At 39.0% G+C, this 24,161-nt stretch overlaps 1 protein-coding gene across 2 annotated transcripts in view; it reads right to left on the reverse strand.

Annotated features, from left to right (window-relative positions):
• CADPS (calcium dependent secretion activator) overlaps window positions 1-24,161 on the reverse strand; it is a 464,921-nt gene that overhangs the window by 301,674 nt on the left and 139,086 nt on the right. For both annotated transcript variants that reach the window (XM_027864021.1, XM_027864023.1), the window contains exons 4-5: window positions 21,533-21,766; window positions 16,177-16,298 (exon numbers count right to left, since the gene is read on the reverse strand). In XM_027864021.1, the coding sequence (XP_027719822.1) occupies window positions 16,177-16,298; window positions 21,533-21,766 (356 nt within the window). The remainder of the gene's footprint in view (window positions 1-16,176; window positions 16,299-21,532; window positions 21,767-24,161) is intronic.

Here is a 24,161-nt window from a genome sequence, read left to right on the forward strand (position 1 = left end):
TTCTTCTTCTTCTTCTTCTTCTTCTTCTTCTTCTTCTTCTTCTTCTTGTTTCTTCTATTTCTTCTTCTTTTCAGAAGAGAGTATCATAGGATCAATGCTGGAAAAGACCTCAGAGGTCATTTAGTCTGCCCCCCTCCTCATTTTACAGAATAAGGAACTGAGGCCCAGAGAAATTAAAAACAAATTTTAACCAAAGTCGCACATGTAGTAAGGTAACCTCAAGTCCTTACTCCATATTCGGTGCCCCTTTCCTGGTGCCATGCTGCTTCTATCTAATACCTTCCCTCTCACCCAGTAACAAAGACAAATAATTAAGTCCCACCTTGGAGCAGATCATTGAGGTTCTAGGAAAATCATTTTGCCCCAGAATCTTCAGTCCAGAGGGGCTCATTTCCAGGGACTAGAGCAGTTCTGGGCTTATAGCATGGCTGACATGTTTGAACTTATCTCTTGGTCCCAGATGGCCCCAAAGATCTCAAAGCAATATTCCTCAGCCTCCAGACACTGGAGCTGTATTTGGCTATAGAAAATGACTTAGCATTGCTTTGGAATAGAACCCAGTAATTGGACCCAGCAGGTTAAAAACAATCTAAAAACAGCACAGTAATACACAACTATGCCCAGGAGCACTGAGTCCTTTTCTGACCAAAGTCGTCAAATATTTATATTACAGCTCAATTATACTACTCTGGAAAGAGCAGTAAAGGAGACCGAACACCTGCCCCTTCCTTTTTCTCTTTCCTCAAGTCTTCTCATAAGATAAAAACCAAACTAAAAATTTATGGACTCTCTACCACATATATAGGGGCTGGGTTGTGTCCCTATTCACCAGCCCTCCCCCAATTTTTTATTCTGTTTTTTGATAACTGAGTTTCTGGAATGTAGGGGATGATCTTAACTATTTTCTTAACACATCTTTATTACCTTCTAAATAATAGGATTTTCAAAATCATTAGTCAAACAATCCATTAGAATGTAAACTTTTTTTTTTAGGCAGTGGGGTTAAGTGACTTGCCCAGGGTCACACAGCTAGTAAGTGTCAAGTGTTTGGTCTGAGGTCGGATATGAACTCAGGTCCTCCTGACTTCAAGGCCAGGGATCTATCCACTGAGCCACCTAGCTGCCCCAGAATGTAAACTTCTTGAGGGCTGGGACCAGTTTCTGCCTTTTTTCTTTCCATTGCTTAGCATAGTGCCTGTCCCATAATAAGAGCTCAAAGAAATAAACAAACAAATAAGTGAAATAAATGCTTGTTGACTGACTGACAAACATTTATTAAATACTTACTATGGAGGGGGGCAGCCATGAGGCACAGTGCATACAGTGCCAGGCCTGGAGTCAGGAAGACTCATCTTCCTGAATTCAAATCTGGCCTCATATACTTACTAGATGTATGACCCTGGGCAAGTCACTTAACTCTGTTTACCTCAGTTTCCTCATCTGTAAAATGAGTTGGAGAAGGAAATGCAAATCACTCTAGTATCTCTGCCAAGAAAACCCCAAAAGGGGTCATGAAGAGTCAGACACAACTGAAAAATGACTGAATAACAACAACGTGGACCAGGCACTGGGGAAACAAATTATATATAAAATCTTCTAGTTTTTCATACCTCCTTACACAGCTCCTTATGTTCCTGGACTAGAAAGCAGTTAGTCAGCATTAATTCAGTGTTTACTGTGGGCAGGGCACTACAAGAGGAAACAAGTGCATTTTCCCATAGTAAGTACATAATTCTCACATAAATGTAAATTCTCAGAGTGTGGGGGGGTGTCCAGCTAAAAAAAGGAAAAGAGAGATGGAGCATGTTAGTTAATATATATTTTTTCCTAAAACTCAGCTGCCTGATTGCATTTAGCTTCAGAAACACCACTGCTCTCCCTGCCTACTTAGCATGGTGCAATGGGCAGAGTGCTAGATTTGGAATTCAGGAAAATATGAATGCTGTGGCTGCCTCAGGCCCTTATGAGTTGAATCACCCTGGACCAGTCACTTACATTCTCCAGGCCCCAGTTCTTCCTCAGTACCTTGAGGAAATTGTGCTTGATTAATTCTCTTCCAGATCTAAATATGTGATGCTATGGTGACTGCAAAATAAAGTGAATTCCACCTTGAAGGGGAAAGAGCTTGGGTTGTCAACAAGTTAAGTAAACAGGTACAAGCAGAAAGATAGTCCCTGCCCTCAAGGAGTTTATATTCTTAATATTTATGTTCACAGTTAAACAACACAAAAGGAAGCTGGTGTGTGTGTGTGTGTGTGTGTGTGTGTAAAGAGAGAGACAGAGAGACACAAAGAGAGAGAGAGACAGAGAGAAAGAGAGAGAGAGCGAGAGCAAGAGAGAGAGAGAGACAGAGACAGAGAAAGAGAGAGACAGAGACAGAGACAGAGACTGGTGGAGAAAGAAGTTTGGAGAGTTAGAAGTGGAGCCCAAAAAGGGGTGAAGGAGTGGACATGGTTGGCTTTGACACTTTTCTTGGAAGTTCCAGGAGGAACTGACCCATCAGAGAAAGGGGTCACAGGTGAAGAGGGATCTTCCAGGGTTAGAAGTTAGGAAGAAGGCCCTAGGTCCACCGACTTTTCTCAGTCCTTGTACTTCTTGACCTCTCTGCATCATTTGATACTAGTGAGCACCATCTCCTCCCAGAGACTCTTTTCTGTTTTTGTTTTTGTTCTTCTTCAAGGCAGCTTGGCAGTGGATAGAGCACTGGATCAGAAGTCAGGAGTACCTGAATTCAAATCCTGCCTCAGACAGTGCCTAGCTGTGTGATCCTGAGCAAGTTATTTGTCCTCTCTAAGCCTCAGTTTCTTTCATTTGTAAGATGGTGATAATGACAGCATCTATTTACAGGGCTGTGGTGAAGAGGTGATGAGCTAATAATGTGTATGTAAGGCACCTGGCAAACCTTAAGACACCCCATAAATGCTAGCTATGATTATTTTTGTGACATTGTCCTTTCTAGGTCCTCCTACATATCTTATTTTCTTTTGTTGGATAATAATAATAATAATAACTAGCATTTGTTTATGTAACTTGATAGATTATCATCCATGTCTTACTCACTATGCATGGGTAAAGCACAGAATCAGAGACTGAAGGCTGGAAGAGCCCTTAGAGGCCAAATTCAACTCCCTCATTTCACTGATGTGGAAACTGGGGCAAAGAAAGTTGTTTTGGGTCCCATAGCTAGTACCTGAGGCAGGATTTGAATCTGTAGTCCAATGCTCTGTCTTTTATGCCATGCTGCCTTTACTACCCCAATGATACAAAAAAAAAAAACAAGGCAAAAGACAGTCCCTGTCTGCAAGGAGCTCACAATCTAATATGGGGGACAAAAATGTACAATTTTTGCTATGTACAAAGCAATCTATGTACAGGATAAATAGGAAATAATGAACAGAAGAAGGCACTAGAATTAGAAGGGGCTGAGAAAGGCTGCCTGCAGAAAGTTTGCAACCCTGGAGTCATCCTGAATTCTTCCCCTACTCCTATAGGACTTTTTTTTTTAGTCAGCAAATATTAGTGAGTGCCTGATGGGTATTGGATATTGCAGGGTTAAGAGATAGACTGTAGGAATTGATGTTTTCATGGGCTTTTGTTTTTGTTTGTCGCAGGGACTCCATGTTTCCCAAACACCACCCACAAGTGTCAACTTTTTCTGCATGATACATTTGGAATTCATTCCTTTTGTCTATTTACATGGCTCCCATCTCTCTAAGAATACTGGTTCTCTTCACATTTAGCCTGGACTATTGTATTGTTGTTGTAGTTCACTCATGTCTTACTCTTTGTGACCCCACTTTACTGGAGGGGTTTGCCATTTCCTTCTTCAGTTCATTTTATAGATGAGGAAACTGAGGTAAACAGGTTAAGTGAATTGCCTAGACAGTTAGTAAGTGTCTGAAACTAGATTTGAGTTCAGGAAGATGAGTTTTCCTGATTCCAGGTTCAGCCCTCCATCCACTATGCCAACTTGTTGCCATATTGTAGGATTATTGTAGTAGCCTTCTAATTGACTTCCTAGCTTCCAATCACTTTTTTCTCCAACCCACCCATTTCACAGCTACCAAATTCATATTCCTAAAGCACTATATCATTCCCTGGGTCAGGAAGCTTCAGTGCCTGGCTCCCTATTACCTCTAGGATGAAATGCAACCTCATCTGGTTGGCTTTTAAAGACCTTACAACCTGACTCTTGGTTACCTTTCCCAGATAACTACATATTCCTCTCCTCCATACACATTATGTTACTGACAAAAAAGGCCTACTTACTGCTTTCTGTAAACAAAATCCCATTTGCCTTCTCCGTGCCTCTTCACATGTCATCTCCCATGCCTAGAATGCCCTCTCTTTTCATCTCTCCCTCTTCGGACTCTCAGCTTTCTTCAAAGTTCAGCACCAAGAACACCTTCTGTGGGATACTTTCCTTCCCTGAACTTCTTCCCTGTTCCCAGGTTCTAGTACTTCTCCCCTAGAAGACTACCTTGTATCTATTTATATTTAATTTTCTGTGTACACGTTATCCCTTCTTCCTTATTCTCTTCAAGAACATAAATTCCTTTAGGTCAAAGTCTTTGTTTTGTGTTTCCAGGGCCTAGCCCACTGCCTGGGCACCCTGTAGGTACTTAATAAATGTTTGCGGAATAAATATGTCATTTCTTCTCTTGGTGTTTATGTCTACCTGATTTAAAAAGAATAATTGGGTGAAACTAAGCAAACAAACCACTCAGAGGTCTTCAAATAGACAGATATTTGGCAGCATTTGCTAAAACAACTGAAGCTTGGATTAATATTTTGTTTGTTTGTTTCCCATAGTGTTGCTGTTTTCCCCTTTGAAAAATGGGCACCATGTCGTACTGCAAGGGATCTATTGGAAAGCAGGAAAGAAACTGGGAAGCATGGTAAATGTATCTCAAAAGCATTTTTAGGACTGTAAGTAAAGGGCCATGATATATTTGGAGGACTATTATATCTTGGAAGACACCTTTGAAAAATCAATACACCAAAGGGTATTTTCATGAGTGTTTTCTTTTTAAAAAAATGTATATTTCATCTTGTTTTCTTTTTTTCAATCAACAAGCATTTATTTTTATTTTCTCCAACCCTCCTCAATTGAAAAAAAAAAGAAAATCAAACCCTTGTAATAAATATGCAGTCAACCAATACAATTCCCACATTGGACATGTCTGAAGTGTAGTTTTTATTCTACATCTTGAGTCCATCACCACTTTGGCAAGAGATGGGTAGAAAGCATTCCTCATCTTTAGTCCTCTGGATCTGTGGTTGGGCACTATGTCGATCAGAGTTCTTTAGTCTTTCAAAATTATTTTTCTTTATAATGTTGTAGTTAGTGTCTAAATTGCTTTCCTGGTTCTGCTCACTTCACTCTGCATCCGTTCATACAAGTCCTCCCAGGTTTCTTGGAAATCATCACTCTAGTGATTTCCACAGTTGGTGGTGTTCCGTGGCAGTCCAGGATGAATGGTGAGGGTGCTGGATTGGATGGAAGGAGGTCATGCAGGTGATGTGCTGGTGGACAAGAAGCACATATTCATCCTGATTCTCCTCATTCTTTGGGGTTCATGTTGGGTACAACTGCCTCCATAGGACTTTCTGCCACAGTAGAGTATCTTGACATCTGGAGTATTTTGTTCGGTCCCAAGGACCAGCCTTGCCAAGTTTGGAGGACTACCAGTCTGCTTTCAGGAAGATGAATACAAATGACAGTCCCAAAGATTAGAGCTGGAAGGAGCTTTGAACACCATCTAGTTCAACTTCTTTATTTTAGAACTGAAGAAACTGAAGCCTGGAGGGGTGAAGGAATATTAACCAACATTTCATAGCACTTTACAGTTTGGCAAAGCGCTTGACATATATTATCCTAGTTAATCCTCAGGATAAACCCTGCAAGATAGCTGCTATTCTTTTCCCCATTTTAAAGATAAAAAAACAAGCCTGAAAGAGGTTAAATGACTTGTCACAGAGCAAGGAAGCATCTGAGAAAGGATGAGAACTCCTGTCTTCCTGACTTTAGGTCCAGCACTTAATCCACTGTGGGTACCTAATTGCCTATGACTTGCCCAAGGTCACATAGTAAGTCAAGATTGGAACATAGGTCCAGTGTTCTTTAGCCTTACCCTTTCTGACTTGGATTCAGTTCCAAAAAATAATGTGAAGAGGATAATCAGACAAAGTCCACAAAACCATCTAAGTCAGAACATCAGGGAGCTGAAGTTAGAAAGGATTGTAGAGGGCTACAACTCCCTTATTTTTACAGATGGATAGAAAATGAGAGAGCATTTCTTAATGGCTTTCTATGTGCCAGGCAGTGTGGGATGAGGACACTATGGCCCAGAGAAGTGTTGTCGCTTATCCAAGGTTACATACAGAGCTGCTGGAGGTATCAGGGTGGGATCCAACACAATTGACATTGACAGACCATCAATTGCTTGCTCAGGCACTTGGCTACTTTTACAGCCACCCTCCCATGGCTCTGCTCAGCACACGTAGTCTGGTGGGTGGCTACTCTTCCATCTATCCTGCACAGAGACATAGAAATACACACACACACACACACATTCTCTCTCTCTTTCTTTTTCCCTTCCTTCCTCTCTTCTCTTTTCCATTTTCTTCTTCTTCTTCTTCTTCTTCTTCTTCTTCTTCTTCTTCTTCTTCTTCTTCTTCTTCTTCTTCTTCTTCTTCTTCTTCTTCTTCCTTCTCTCTCTCTTTCTCTCTCTCTCTCCCCCCTCCCTCCTTCTCTCTCTTTCCCTGCCTCTTTCCCTCCCTCCTTCCCTTTCTCTTTCTCTGTTCTCTCTCTCACGCACAGTTACTTATGTATTCATACACATACACTCAGAAAAGTCATAGAATCTTGATCCTTTGAATGCTATATGACAGGTTCAGAACATATTAACCCATGGCTGTGATTTGGCTTCTTCCAGTAATTCATAGCTTGTGAGAGCTCAGGAAATTTGGATTGTGGCAGACGGAGGTGTCAGTCTTTGGGGTTTGGTATTTTCAATTAATTTATGATGACTGCCTATGTTTCCAAAGGAAGATAAGTATTTTCTTCTGGAGCAAAAGCTAGAGAAATCATGCCCAAGTTTCCACTGGCTTCAAGTTATGACTTTATAAGCAGCTCCATTGCACTGAAAATTGGACCTTGAACTTGAGACTGGAGCAGAATCCCAGGGCAGCCAAGAAGCTGATCCCATGGAAGGTATCCTCTCATTTATAGGCAGTTGAAATTGTCATTCATGTAGGTCATTTTGGACTTGCCATGCATTTTTGATCAGTCTCCTTCTCCACTCCTGGAATGGTCCCAATTTTGCCCCTGTCCTTACAGTCCTTTTCCAGAGAGAAGAAAATGGACACAGTGCTTCTGACCTATTTGTATCATTTAGCCCCACAAATTTCAAGATACGCCAGAGGTTTTCCTTTACAATGGAACCATTTTCTCCTTCAAGAAGTGAATGTCATTTAGGTCAGAAAATTCCTCTCTTTGTGATTTAAAGTTCTTGAAAACCTGGCCCATTCTTACATCTCTGGTTTTCTCTTACATTATTCCTTTTCACATACCTTGTGGTGCATCTACACTTGCCTCTTTGCTGTTCTTCATACTTGACCCTCCATTTCCTATTTCCAGCCTTTGCATTGGCTGTCCCTTGTGCCTAGAATGCTGATCCCCTATACTTCTACTTCTTAGAATCCCTGGCTTCCTTCAGGGCTCAATTCATGCTTTATCTTCTACAGGAGTCCTTTCTCAGTCTGCCCTTCCCACCCTTATTACTTCTTCTTTTAGGGTACCTTCCATCTACTCTGCATATATCTTGGATATATCTACTATGTCCATGTAGTCTTGTCCATTAGAATGGAAGGTCCTTGGGATGAATAGCCATCCTTCTTTTTTCTTTATATCTCTAGTGTTAGAACAGTTCCCAGTACATTAAAAGCACTTAATAAATACTTGTTGATTGAGTGATTACAAGTAATTAAACTGTCTATACCCTTGGCCCAACAATACTGCTTTTGAGCATATGCCTCAAAGAAACAAAGGTCCAATACATCTCAAAATTTTAAGAGCAAGATGCTCTGTGGGAGCCAAACAATGGAAACAATATAGTAGCTCATTGACTGGGAAAGAGTTGAAAAGACTATGGTATATGAATGAATAGAATTAGGCTGTTCAGAAAGAAAAAACAAATATAAAGAATTCAGTGAGCAATGGGAAGAATTATAAAGACTAAAAGTAGAACTAAAAAAACATCCACAGTGACAACCATACCAAGGAAATGACATTAGAAAGAGGCTAGAAAAACAATAGAAGTCCCAGAGAACAGATGATGACAATGATGATGATGATGACAATGATGCCAAGGATTTATATAACACTTTATAATTTGTAATCTTTGTAGCTAGATGGCACAGTGGATACAGTGCTGGGTCTGGAGTCAGGAAGACCTGAATTCAAATCCAGCCTCAAACACTTATTAACTATGTGACCCTGGGCAAGTCACCATAAGCCTGCTTGCCTCAGTTTCCTCATCTGTAAATTGAGCTGGAGAAGGAAATGACAAAGCACTCCAGTATTTCTGCCAAGAAAACCCCAAATGGGGTCATGAAGAACTGAGAATGACTGAAATAATTGAATGACAACAAGATTTGTAAAGCACTTTTCACATATGGTCTTATTTGATCCTAACAATAACTAAGGGAGGTTAAGGAGGTCAGTGCTATTATTATCTCCATTTTACAGCTGAAGAAACTGATGCAGACAGAGGTGAAGTGACTTGCCCAGGGTCACACACTTAGTAAGGGGTTAAGGGTAGTTTTGAAGTCAGGTTTTCTTGAGTGCAGGCCTGGTGCTCCATCCATTGCACCACTTGGCTTCCACTCAAATAATGCCATCTATCTCCTCCTAAAAATTTAGAATGTTTTGAATGTCTATGTAAAAACTCACTTCTTCAAAGGTTAATAGTTGCAGATTAAGATTAATTGTTACATTGATGTTTAATATTAAGTCTGTAATAACCCACTTGAATGAAATACATTTATTAAAGCAGGGGCAACTTGGGCAGAATGTTGTATACTTTGCCAGCTATGGTCACTGCATTGGGTATTTTTGGAGCAATGTGCTATGAATACAAAAGGCATCAAAACTATTTTTTAAAGAAAAGAAATTCATATATGAATACTAGAACCAGAGAATCTCACAATTGGAAGGGACCTTAGTGGCCATCTAGTGATCATATCATAGCTATAGAGATAGGGGGACTTTAGAGGTCATGTTTTCTAATCTCCTCACTTTACAGATGAGGAAACAGAGGCCCAAGGTCACAAGGTATTTAATATCAGAACCGATATTTTAACTGAGGTCTTTTGAACTTAAAAGCCTATGTACTCATTCCGTTACAAATACCTGAAAAAAAAATCCCCATCTTAACATACTCAACAGGATTGTCTTTTGATTATTACTTTTGTCAGTTACTAGCATTATATTTATATATGAAGGAACAACAGTTTGGGGAAATTCAATAAAATAATATGGAATTCTTGAATTGGAAGGGATTGTGCAGATCACTATAAATAACAGATGGGGAAACTGAGGCCATAGAAGTGAAATGATCTGATTAAGATCACTTCTACAAGACCTAGCTAAAGAAGTGAGGAAGGAGGTATTAGTTAAGGTGTAGGACATTGCATGGGGAGTTAGGACATCCAATCTCTTTTCCTGTCTTTTGGGACTGATGATATAGGATCCTTCCTGAGCTACCTAAAACTTTCATCCCTCCATTTCTTTTTTATAAAAAGCAAACAATAAATTGCCCTCTGCCTAATATGAATGAAATATTTAATTCACACAAAAAAGATGCTGCAGTTACTCTAGCTTCTTGAAAATTACCTAACTTATGAGATTCTCATTTAAATAGTCAAAGGCCTGAAGGCAAAACTTCCTGCCTGGTGCATTTTTTTTTTCTCATTTCCTTGGAATTTGACAGAAAGAAGTTTGATCATACTTTTTAATTCACTATAATAATGAAACTTATATTTTATGAAAGCCGTGGTTTGTCAGGGTGTAATGAATTTGTTAAATGACAAAATGCCAACTGGCACCATAGACTTCATTACAGTGTAAAATAGTTTCCATTAAGTCAGCACAAAATGGCGACCTCACTCAAGTAGGCTCTTCTCTTATCAGAATTTTTCAAATGCTTCTTTTCTTATTGCCTCTAGCATTTCTCATTCAAAGGGTATCCTGGACCTCAAGATACTCTACAGGTTCATTGAGGAAAATATAAGTATTAGACATGTGCCCTCCAGGAAATGGAAGCTTCATGACCTTGTCTTAGATAAAGAAGTGAATTATATCCTCTGTTTAATTTCATGTATTTTGTGTACAATGGCATGTTGGCTGTACAAGGTGATTTAACTTCCAAAGACTCATATCTAGGTCTTCTGTTCTTCTCCAACTCTCTCTCAACTAGAAAGGTCAACCTTAAACCAAGGCCAATGAGTTCCAGCCCCTTCCATATGAAGATAAGTTTCTATTCCCAGCTTTGACCTATATCCTCTCTCTAGTATCCCATCTTCAGTAGTTTCCAGGGCATCTTTACACTGAACTCTAGTTTCAGATGTTCGTGGAATAGTTTGATTACTGAACTCATCCTATAAAGGCACCCCAGATAGACTTTTCCATTACCAAAAAATGTATTGTCTTTCTGGTTCTCCAGATTTGAACTCTCAGAGAGACTTCAGATACTTCTCTCCCTTTTGGCTCCCATATCTTTTATCAGTTACTGCTCATTCTTCCCCTATAGCACTTCCATTCTTCTCCACCTCCTTAGCCACCACTGGAGGCTAGACCTTCACCATATCGAGGCTGGACATCCTCCAGCATATCTTGGCTGGTCTTGAGATGTCTGGCTTTGCCCCCTCTCTTATCTATGCTAAACAAGGTGCTAGAGGAATCTCTAAATTCAACAAAACATTTATTAAGTGCCAACAATGTGTGGCACTTTGCACCATTCTGTGGCTGTAAGTTCCCTTTTATCTTTGAACCTCCAGAACCTAGTACAAAATCTTATACATATGGACTGGAACTACCCAATGAGGGCATTCCCTCTACTAATGCAGTATGGCACCATCTTAGAAATGTATGGTCTTAGAGAGTCACTGAAAGCACTCAACAATCATGTTACTTGCCCATGATCACACAGTTTCTTACATATCAGAGGCATGTCTGAACCCAGGTCTTCCTGGATTCCATTATGGAATGCTGCTTCTTTACATGTAGTAAGTGATTCAGAAATACTTGATGATTGGTTCACTAATACAGGAACAAAAACAAGAGAGGCTCTATACTAAAAAGCTTGCATTTTTTTCTGAGGTGAAATCAGTGGTTTACAGCCTTAAAAACAAGGGGAATCAGGGAAGAGCTCATGTAGGAATTGGCAGTGGAACTGTGTTTAAAGGTAGACTAGAATTCTTAGAGGTAGAGGGGAAGAGAGAACACTTTAGGAGTGAGGCAAAGCCTGGACAAAGTCATAGAGGAAGGACATGGAGTGTTTTGTACAGAGAAAAGCCAGAAGGTCAGTGCTGACTGGATGAATTGTGTGTGTGAAGGGGTATTGTTTCATGTTTATATATCATTGAGTCATATATATATATATATATATATACATAAACATACACACACATATACATATATACATATACATGTGTATATATATATACATGCACATACACACACACACACACACACACATATATATATATACAGAATAAGGAGGAATGATATATGTGACATATATCATTCCTCCTTATTCTGTACGTTGGCAAGAACATTGATTCATTTCTTGCATTTTCCCATCAGGCAGCCAAAAGTCCTTTAGATCTTTCTTTAGAGATAGTATTCCTACACTGTACTTAACTAAATGGATAAGTCCTAGAGGGCTACCTGAAGCTCCCAGAGGTTAAGTCACTTGCCCACTTTCACATGGCTTGTAAGTATTTGAGGTGGGATTTGAATCCATGCCTTTCTTATTCCAAATCTAGATTCTTCCTAATTATACCATACTGCCTGCCTTAAAGTAGTTGAATTACCTATGAAAATGTTATGTTTTACCAGATGGCATTATATTGAAATTTAGTTGGTAACTGAGGCCCCCTGAGAGTGAGGTGACTGGCCTATTATCCCTATTATCTTATTATTATCTCCCAGCTAGCAAGTGTCAGAGGAAAGGGCTCCAACTCAGGTCTTTCTGATTCTATATCCAATGCTTAGCCCATTTATCTCCCATTGACAATTACTCGGTACTTTGAGGTTTATAAAATGCTTTCCTTTTACATTACAAGATTGAAACATGTAATTTTAGAAGCAATAAGAGAAAGCCAACTCCACACGTAGCAGTTAAAGGTTCAAAATTCCCTACACTAAGAAATGCAAATTCCTAGGGAAATGACTTGGAAAACATGGCCTCCTACATAACCTTCCAGCCATTTGATTTTTCTGCTGTCTCAATGCCTTGGATTTTGACGAGGATCTCTGTGCCAGGGTGGCCTGGATTTTCAGCTTATACTTTGATGTAGCCCCTACCTCCTCTCTCCCCTTTGCCCCAATTCAGGACTTGCCTCATGGCTCCCTAGGTGGGGATTTACCTTCTTCAGATCAGTGTTCGCTTAAGGACTGGCAGATGACTGCTCTATTTGGGGTGTTAAATGAAACCAGGCACCTTCCTTACAATAGTGCTCTCAGGGAAGTATCACAGTGAGACACATGTTTTGAGACTCAATCTTGGCTAGTGAAGGAGGAGGAGGAGGCAAAGAAGGAGGGGGAGAAGAACAATACAGAGAAGGGAGTCCTGGCACAGGGATGCATGAAAACAACCAACACTTAGCACCTCGATGATTGATAGAGTGGTGGCAGCTCCAATCTGGCTGAGAGACAAAGATCCCCTCTCCCACCCTCACTCCCCACTCCATTTGTTCAACTGTATAAAATGGTATAAAAGTGAGAACACATTATCAAGACTATTTTGAACTAAATGACCAAACTAGAAACTATGTTTACTCTTGGTATCAAATGAGATAATATAGGTAAAGCAACTCACAAATATTAGATGGTTCCCATAAATGTTACAATATTTGCCTCCTCTTCTTCCTCTATTTCTCTTTCTCTTCTTCCTCTCCTTTTTCTTTTCTTCCCCATCACTCCTATTCCCCTGCTTTTCCTCTCCTTTTCCTGTTCTTCTCCTTCCACTCCTCTTCTCCCTTCTTATCTTCTTACTTCTTTGCCTTCTTCCTCTTCCTTCTCCACTTCTCCCTTTTATTCTTCCCCCTTCTTTCTCCTCTCCTTTTCTTTTCTTCTTCCTCTTCTACCTCTTTGCCCCTTCTTCCTTCCCCTTATTCTTTCACCTCTTCTTTGAGCCTTCCTCTTCTTCCCTGATCCTTACTGAATTATTATGGATTGATCTTGGAATACTTGGATCAGAGATACTTCCACACAAATGAGGATGCCGTGTGCCCACACTGTCCCAGCTCTCTCTCTCTCTCTTTTCTTTGGAACATTATTTCAGGGCTCTTAGCTAAATGAATTGACCACTATGGGAACCAAATATTTTCCCACTCCTCAAAATATGTAGCTGCAACATATCATGATAACACAGAAAATCTGCCAGGATATGCCATTCTTGCCTAAGGAACGGGGAATTTGTCACTGGGAAAAAATGAAACTTCACTACTTGCTAATTTGAAGCTGGAATAGCATGAGAGGGAATTGAAAATGTGTGAACAAATAGCAAAAACTACATTTCATTTCCCCACTTAATTACTCATTAATTTGACTCATTAAGTAGGACTTGGCTTACTCCTTGAAATAAACTTATGATGGATTACAATGTCCCAGTATCAGCATGATAGACATCAAGTGCTTTGTCCAAGTCATTCCTGCTTAAGCACACAGTTACTTATGATCTCCCACATTGAATAATAACTTTGGGGCAGGGTTCAAGTTTAAGCCTTATAGAATTCTCATTAGATTGGAATAGTGAGTAAGTAACTGGAGTTCTAAAGCACAGAGATGGATGGACTAGATGACCTCTCTTAAGAACCTTCAAGATCTAGGAATTCCACTACCCATCGCCTCTCTCTACTGACGCAGCCACCATCTTAATTCAATCCCTCCTCAACTTTTTCCTGGAGTATTGTAAGTCTCCTTTCTGCTTCCTGTCTCTCCCATATCAGATCCATCTTCCACACAGCTGCTAACATAATCTTATTACACTCCCATTCTGAACATATCACTACCCTACTCAAACATCTTTGATGAGTCCTTATTGCCTTCAGGAAAAAAAAAAGTGCTTCTCAGTTTCACCTTTAAAGCCCCTCATAGTCTTGTTTCAGCCTACTTTTGTGGTCTTAGTTTACATGATTCCTTTTCACGTACCCTATGTTTCAGAATAACTGGCTTATTTGTTGCTCCCCAAATCAACCATTCCATCACTTGCCTCTATGTCTTTGCAGATGCGGTCCATAATTCCTGGAATATTTTTCCTCCTCACCTCTTAGAATCCTTAGATTCCTTCAAGGCTCAATTCTAGTGGTACTTTCTATGGCAAATCTTTGCCTTCCTCCTTTGGGCAAGAGTTCCCCAGGTCTTAGCACAATGCCTGGCAAATAGGAAGTATTTAATACATTCCTATTAGTGGGTTGACCCCTTAGTTGTTCATGCCCTTTCATCTTTTCATGACCTTTCTAAATGAATGTTGAAGACAATGACCATTTTCACCTTGCCTTTGCAGCTACAACACCTAGGACTCTTCAGCACATAACGTGCTTAAGATATGGTTGAATTAATGTCCTGAAACAAATGTATTTTGCCCAGAGTACCAAACCTTCCACAGTTAAGTCTGTGCCTTTTCAGTGGCTGTTCCCATATTATTGCAATGCCCTTCCTCCTCATCTTCACTTCTTACCTTCCCTGGCTTTCATGAAGACTCTGTTCAAATACCATCTTCTGTATAAGAGGCCTTTCCCAGTCCTTCCTGCTGCTAGTGCCTTCTCTTCCAAGATTTCCATCAATTTCATGAACAAGTCAAGTAAAAAAGCAGTGATTAAGTGCCTGCTATGTGGGAGGCTTCATGCTAAGCTCTGGAGATACAAAGAAAGGCAAAAATAGTCCCTGGCCTCAAGGAGTTCACACTCTAATGGGAGGAAATAGCACGCATAAAACAATGTACAAATGAAATATACACAAGGTAAACTGGAGACTTAGTGGGAAGGCACTGATATGAGGAAGACCAGGAAAGGCTCCTTTTAGAATGTGGTCAGGGAAGTCAGAAGGCAGAGGCAAAGAGGGAGAGAATTCTAGGCATAGGGGAATAGACAGTCAAAATTCTCAGAGTAGGAAGTTGGAGTGTTGTATACAAAGGGAGGCCACAATCACTAAATGAGAAGTATCTTGCAGTACCTTGCTATTTCAAAGTTGTCTCCCCCATTAAAGTATAAGCTCCTGTAGGGTGTGTTTTTGCCTTTCTTTGTATCCCCAGTGCTGAAATCAGTGCCTGGCACATATCAAGCACTTAAATGCTTGTTGATGGACTGACCCATTGATTTATATCTTTGTAGGTAGCATATAGAGGAAAATGCCTTACCCATATTTTTATGTTGCTATAGTCACATGTTATTCAACAATTACAATGATAAATTTAAATTATAAATTCAACAACTTTTAAGGTTAAAAGTGTTGCATTTATTTTTTTTTTGTTGGTGAGTTACATTCAGGAAAGAAAGTGGTACCAGGCAGTTCCTAAGATGTTTAAATAAAGTATTCCATTTGAAGTGTTCCATAAAATCAAGTATTTGAAAATAGTATTCCATATATTAAATAAAGTATTCCATTTGAAAAGAGATGCCTTTCCTTATGGGGTTGATGAAAGTGTTGCTACTGAGTTTCCTATTTTGTCTTCTCTGCCTTGAAAGAGAAGACATCTTGTCCATAGCTTTCAGATGAAAAATGATGTGGTCAAAAATTACCTTTAAAAACGAATCTGAGGTTAGAAAGGATTCCTTAGAAGACCTAATGTGTAGCGACTAGCATTGCAGTCCACCATAGCCCACCTACGAAATAACCTCCTATCCCCAGAGCACCCTGGAAGGGCAGCCACAGAGCACATAACTTACGTTGGCTTGGAAGCTTCAGCTTGGTCTGTCTGTAGTTTTTCTCCTCCTTCTACCTCCATGGTGCAATACACAATGCGATTGGGGGCCAAGGACTTTAGGCCTTGAACTTCCATGATCACAACCTATGAAGGGAAAAGAAAAACAGTAGAACAATTGACACACAGAATTCACTAGTCATCTCCAATATCGGTGCCTGCATCTACTGTGGGATAAGGAAGAATATTAATGAGAAAAGGTCCTTAAAAAATTTGGCCAATCAAACTGGCAAAAATGATAAAAAAAACCAGTAGTTCATGTTGGAAGGTTTAGTGGAATGAATGGCTAATTGACATAACTATTCTGGAAAAAAATTGGTATGGAATAAGAAAAGTCACTAAACTGTTCACATCTTTTGACCTAGAGATTCTGCTGCTAAGCATATACCTTAATGAAGGTAATGATGGAACAAAAGTCTACATATGAAAAAGGATTTGTACCAGTACTCTTTGGAGGAGGAGGAGAAAAATCAGAAACAAGGTGATTGTTCATCAACTAGGGAATTGCTGAACAAACTGTGATACATGAATGTTATGGGAAATTATTGTGGCACAAAGGATAACAAAACAGCCATATCTGGATACTGTCATCCATTTTGGGCACCACAGGCTGGTAAGCATCCAGAGGAGGGAAACCCAAATTGTGCTGGCTCTTCTTGTCCATATTATAAGGATGAGTTTTGAAAGAAATGGGGATACTCAGGCTAAAGAGAAGGCTTAGGAGGTTCATTCATGATATCTATCTTCAAGTATCTTCAAGAGGGCTGTCATTTGAAAAGGAGACTAGACTTGCTTTGGTTCATAGCCAGAGAGATAAGGATCTTACTACCTCTGGAGGTGGTATGTTTCACTGATTACTGGTGAGACTTGTTTCCTCTTCTGAGTCCACAGAGGCAATAAATCATTTAGTCACTTCTCTGTGACTTTCTTTGATATATGTATGCCCTACTTGTGGTTTGCATATCGTTAGTAACCTAGTAATGAGCATCGGGCCGTGAATCAGTATTGCTTTTCCATGAAATCCAGAACCAGATTAATTTTAGGCAGTTATAATTCCTGCAAAGCTTTTCTTTATGTTAAGCTGAAACTCTTTGAACCTTCCATATGGTTTTCCTATTCTTGTCCTTTTGGTCCTAACAGAAAAGTCTAACTCCTTTTCTACATTTGACGGGCAGCATTATGTCCCTCGCCTCTCTCCTCAACTCTACCACCAAATGGTCTCTTTTCTGGGCCAAACAGTCTCAGTTCATTCATGTGATTCTCAAATCAAATGGCATCTAGTCCCCTTCCCAACCTGGTTGCTATCTCTTGACATATGTCAGCTTGGCAATGTTCATAAAATGTGGCACCCAAAGATGTTACTCTAGATGTAGTCTGACCATGACAGAGTACTGAAGGTGACCACTTCCTTTGTTCTCCACATTATAATTTAGATAATGCAGCTTACATTTGCGTCACCATTTTGGCCTGTTATATCATGATGTTTACTCACATTGAGGTGGTGATCCATTAAATCCACTGGCCTTATTCAAATGAACTATTGTCTTACTATACTCCAGTTAATTTTCTGTAAAAAGCACAATGTTTTTTTATTCTAATTCCATTTCATCTTACTAGTTTTTGTCTTTTCTTACAACCTGTTGAGACATTTTGGGGCTGCAATTCAGACAGTCGATGTGTTAATAATTCCTGTCTCAGATTTACATTGTCTGCCAACCTGATAGGAGTGCCATTTATATACCTTCATCTAAATCATTGATTAAAAAAACAAACTGAACAAGACAGAGATAAGAATAGATCCCTGAGGCACAGCATTAGAGACCTTTATCTAGGTCAACATCACTTCATTAGTCACTTCTCTTTGATCTTGACATCTGACCAGTTTTGAATGCATCTGACTACAGCAAGATGCCACGTCACTTCATCTTATTCAAGAAGATAGCATGACTTTGTCAAATGTTTTGTTGAAACTCAAATAGATACTATCTATAGCAACTCTACAATTTAACTGTATAGCAACTTGGTTAAAATAAAAAAAAAACTTTAGTCTGCTATGATCTGTTCTTAATGAACCCATGATGATTCTTAGTGATCAATATTTCCCTTTCCCAAGACTGATAAATCTTTTTAATAATTCATACTAGAATTTTGCCAGGAATTCAAGTTAAGTTCACTGGTGTATAGATCAAAGTAGCTGCCTTCTTTTCTTCATTAGAAATAGACATTTGATATCTCTAGTACTGAGGCACCTCTCTTTTCCTCTAAGATCACTCATGGCTCAACAATCAAAATAGAAAGGTCGGCACCCTGGCATTCCTGGTCTGGTGAATCAAACTCTTCAAGGGCAAGTAGGTGCTTTTTCAGAATCTTTGAATTGGAAAGGCCATTTATTTCAACTTATATATGAATGAGAATCCTCTCCCACCCCATAATTCCTTCAGCAAGTGACCATCTAGCCCTCACTTGAAGAATACCAGGGAGAAGTAGTCAATTCTATTCTTGGATAGGTCCACATGGAAAGAGTTTTTTCCTTTCACCAAGCTTACACTTGTGTCTTGGCAAATTTAACTGATTGCCTCTGATTTGGCTATCTTGGCCTAAGAATGAAAGTCACGTCTCTTTCCCAGGGAAGAGATAATTTCAAATATTTGAAAGTCTGTGTTTTCATGACTTCTCCCACACAAAATCTTTTTCCACTACGCTAAATGTCCTCAATTTCTTCAAGTGATCCCCAAATGGCATACATCTCAAAGCCCTTTGCCAACTGTTAAGGGAATGTTGTTGCTTAGGTAGACAAAGTAATCAAGACCAGTCTTCTATCTATCTCCCAAGTAGTGCAACGTGATGATTCTTTTAAAATTATTACAATGTAATATTTTTATATCACTTTAATTTCTCAGTGTATCCTGCCCCCTTCGAATCCAGAGAGCCATGCCTTCTAAGACAGTAAGTTTAAATAAAGAGAAAAATTGAGTGATTCAGCAAAACTAACATATCAACTGACTCTGACATAAATGCAATATTTCACACTCATAGTCCTTCAGATGCATTTTTTTTCTTCTCTACTTTGGGTTAAACTTTGTTATCACATATGTGTGTGTGTTCGTGTATAGAACATCTCACATTTCTATGGCATCTTACCCTTTATAAAGTACTTGCATATGATATTACTATATATATAATATATTCATATATAATATTGTATATATCATATACATATTATATGTAATGAGTAATTCACAACATTCAGTTTCATTTTCTTTTTGTTGCTGTTCTATTTACATTGTTGCAGTCATTGTGCTAATCTTTTTCCTTTGCTTTACTTTGAATGTGTTCATAAAAGTCCATCTATTAATTCTCTCCTATCCCCCAACCCCCCCTCCAGTCACACAGGCACACAGACACTCTTGGACACAGTTTCTGAACAATGTGTTATTTGATAATCTTCTAATTAAAAAGTTGTGAGTGACCCCTGGGGTATTTGTGTACTTGTACTTACAAGTTAAAAGGCTGTTATAATCATACCCACATGGGATAGCTGTTGGACTAACACTCGTCTAAAATCTAAACAAGCATGAACTGGAGTTGATAAAATCAGTAACTGCAGAGAAAGGAGCTAGGAAAATGAAAATGGAAAAGCTTTATGAAAACCAATAAGCCAATAATTTTCCTACAGGAATGCAGGAGGCAATGAGGGATAAAATGTCATCTTTCATTGGTAATAATCAAATGCAAAGACACCTAAGAGAAGCTCAGGAAGTGGCATTTGAAAAAAAAAGAAGGTTTCTGTGAAATTTGACTGCAGATTTTCACACACCAAGTGTTCTACATTTAATTCAACCCTTTATCCTCTGACTGCAAAATGCATTTTGAAAACATTCTGTAATGTTACTAAGCTGATTCGGTCTGGATATGGAAAATATGTTTCCCGTGGTTAATTCACAGTATGACTTATGGCTATTCCCCTCAAAATAAATTTTATCCTTTAAAATTCTACATTAGACATGTAGAAATTATTCCAACAGGATTCTTGCTTCTTTCTCCCTAATATAGTTTGAATCCTTAATCATTTAGGTATGATAAAGACAATTCAACAATGGCATTTAATAACCATGACATTTATCTAGTATTTTATGGTTAGAGAAGTGCTTTAAATATGTGCTCTCATAGTAATTCTATGATGGACCTGCTGTAGATTCTATTGTCCTCATTTTGCAGATGAGGAAACTGAGGCTGAGAGAGGCCAAGGGATTTTCCTAGAGTCAAATGTCCAATAACTGGCAGAAATGGGATTCAATAAGCATTTCTAATACACTTCGCTCTCATAGGGAAAGTGATTAAATGAAGGAAATACAATCAAAAGAATAAGTGATCAAGCCATTGAACCCTTGCATTTTTGCAAACATACACAATGCTTTCTTATTTCAGATACTGAAATACAGAAAACAATGGCTAGCTTAGTTGAAATCAATCATGTCCTATGATAAGGAGGATAGAAACTGTAAGGAGGAAATTCACTGCTTATTATTAACAAAACAACTAAGAATTGTTTCCATTGTGCTTAGAAATCATATTACTACAGTGTTAAAAGTATTTAATGTATCAAGGACTTTACAAAGAACTTTCTTACTACTTTGGAATTACTCCTTCCAATCCTAGCAGAAGACTGGCCTTAATAGAGCATCCTTCAAACTGATGTTTGCATTGTGTAATTATAATGACTAAGAGGATTGGCCATGAAGAAAATTGGAAAAAAAGTCCCTCCTTTACTTCTTTGCAAAAGTGGGGAACTATGAGTGTGGAATATTGTATACATCATCATATTTAGTTGATGTTAGGTTGGTTTTGCTGACTGTTTTTTCCTCTTTCTTTTTCTGTTTTTTTTTTTTTTGTTGGTTGTTCCAAGAGATGAGTTCTTGAGTAGGGGATGGGTGGAGGGATATATTCAGAAATGAACATGATTATAAAAACAAAAGATAATAAAACATTGAAAAATTTCCTAGGGGCAGCTAGGTGGCTCAGTGGATAGAGCACTGGCCCTAGATTCAGGAGGACCTGAGTTCAAATCCGGCCTCAGACACATAACACTTACTAGCTGTGTGACCCTGGGCAAGTCACTTAATCCCATTGCCTAACAAAAAAAATAAAAATTTCCTCAAAAATATCCTTTCTAGCCCTAAGGAAATAATTTCAAGTTGCTTGATCTGTGCTCCATCTAGCTCCTATTTTAATAGTAGATACAGAAGGTATCATTTGTCCTGCATTTCAATCACACTGTTCTTCCCACTTTGATCCAGAGCTTGCATTCTTGGGGCTCTTACCTCCAAGGAGAAGGACAGCACAACGTCTGATTTGGAGAGTTGGTTTTCATTCTCTTCTCCCATGTCAATGATTGATGTGTTATGACTTCGTTTCAGTTTCTGAAGCTTGAATTCACCTCCTTTCGATACCGGCATACTTTCCAAGTTTGCCATTAGCAAGTTGACTGATGATTTCAACTCTTCAATGTACATATTCTCCATTTCTTTGGACACGAATTTGGGAAACTTGCGTTCCTTGAAATAGAAAGAAAATGTTAATTGGGAGAAGGTGGTAGTGGACCATGACATGTCTTTACCTGGAGTGATTATGTCCTGTTGACAAAGGACATTGTAATACCTATAAGAATTGGGATCACAGTATCATAGAAAATAAGATCATAGATTTAGAGCTGAAAGGGACTTTTGAAACCAATACTCTCATTTTACAGACAAGGAAACAAGCCCAGGCAGAGGAGTGATTTGCTCAGAGTCACAAAGCTGGTAAGTATCTGAGGCAGGATTTGAACACAGGTTTTGTTGACTCTAAGTCCATTGCTCTAACTCCTTGCCAGTGTGTCTCCTGGTAGTGATGGGTCAAGCATTGTATGGAATCAGCTGAGTAGACAGATATGTCTTCTGAGGAAATCAGGACAATACCAAACACATAGTAACCAAAAAAAAATACAACATTTGGGTCCTCCAAACATCCTTCCCTTTCAGTTTTTTGTCATGCTAGTCGCTCTATCTAGAATGCTCTTCCCTTCCCCAAATCCACCTGTCCAAATCCTATCCATTTTAAAGACCTAGTTCCTCCATAGAACCATCCAAGTTTTCTGTAGCCAGGAGTAACCTCTCTATTGGCTGAACCAACATAGCCCTTTATTGGAGGTGATTTGCTACAGGAGATAGAGGACTGTAGTGGACATTACGGAGACCAAGTTCAAAATTTGCACTGGGAACCTACTAGCCTTGGTCCTGACTTTGGGGAATAAACTTAACTTCTCTCGACCTCAGTTTTCCCATATGTAAAATGGGACTAATAAAACATCTAGTACTTACCTCAAAGGGTTGTTGTAAGGTTCAAATGTTATATACAGGGGTTCCAAAAGTCTTAGTGCTGTTTTAAGCTGTTAAAGCTTATGATAAAGCTTTAACAGCTTAAAAGTACACTAAAAACTTATATTAAAACTTCAGCAGCTTAAAACTACATGAAAACTTTTGGAACACCCAGTATATAGCACCATACAAATGTCAGTTATTTTTATGGCATGTTTTGAAGGCACTTTCTGTTCTAATATGCATTGTAATTATTTGTGTGCATTTCAAGTCCCAGACAAGATTTTAAAGTTTCTTGAAGGCATGAAATGTGCCTTCTTCTCCTTTGTGTTCCTATCAGCTCCTATAACAGTGGCTTTCATAGAGTTGGCATTTAAATTGAAGGAATTGCTGAATTTCATCGGAGCCCTCTGTTTTCTAAGGTTCCCCCTCCCACTTGAGAATCATCAGAAAGAAACATTGGAAATATTTTTAAAGTGTGATTTCATTTCAAGTTAAAAATAATTGATTCAGTTATTTTTGACTTATGGAAACCAAGAGATTGGGTTTTTTCTTTCTCTGGTTATCTAGAGTGATTTCCTCCTATGAATAATTCAAAAGGAACTGATTTGAGAAGTTTCAAACTTAGCCTGTAGCTATTCCTATGAAGAATCATCACCATTTTCAAGAAATATTGGAAAAATTAATGAAGTGATATATAAATTGATCATCATTTTTCGCAGATGTAGATGAAACCATTTTTAACTAGAGTTAGGTCACTTTTTTTTCCCTTCTCAGCACACGACTTTCACCAGAATGCCAATGAAGTCTATTCTTGCCATTTGCAGTTTTTATATAATCCGTATTGCTTATCCCAGATCCTCATTTTGTTTTCATCTTTATAGACATTAAAGCATAGCGTCTTGCACAAAGTAGTAGATGAATACATGTTTGGTGAAATGAATTGAATACTTTGGTTAAATGATGGTTTTCAGTACTTTGGACAGAGGTGACAGAGCCTGACAATCCTGAACTTGCAGTGGGGTGGCTGTGTTGTGGGTATGTGGGAGGTAGGTCAAGGAGGAAATCTAAGGAAGAGCTAATTCAGACCTCCCCTGCTTTTGGCTACATACAGATCAGTATTGTAGACCTTGATATACACTCTGGTTTCCTTAGGAAGCCTACTCCAACTGTGATTCTCTAGGGTGTCTTGGCAGGATCCCTGAGATATTCTTCTGACGTGGGACTGTCACCATATATCTTTTTTTGGAGGTCAATCCCTGGGAAGATAACCAAGGCAATTGTGTATATGTGAGTGCATCTATTTCCCTTTTCCTGAGCAACTTAGGAAATGAACAAGTTATTAAGCATCTACTATGTGCTACTAAGTGCTTTACAAGTATAATATCTTTGGACCCTCATAACAATGCTGTAAGGCAGGTGATAAAACAGTTTAGGAAAATGAGGTAGACATCGGTTAGATGATTTGGCCAGGGTCATATGAGCAATACATATCTGCAGCCAGATTTGTGCTCACGTCTTTCTGACTCCAGGTCCAGTGCTCTATCTACTGTGTCACCTGGTTTGTGTTCAAAAGCTACATTTAGTACCTTAG

Source organism: Vombatus ursinus, unplaced genomic scaffold (assembly GCF_900497805.2).
Source record: "Vombatus ursinus unplaced genomic scaffold, bare-nosed wombat genome assembly UNPS02014773.1, whole genome shotgun sequence".
Classification (NCBI taxonomy): Eukaryota; Metazoa; Chordata; class Mammalia; order Diprotodontia; family Vombatidae; genus Vombatus; species Vombatus ursinus.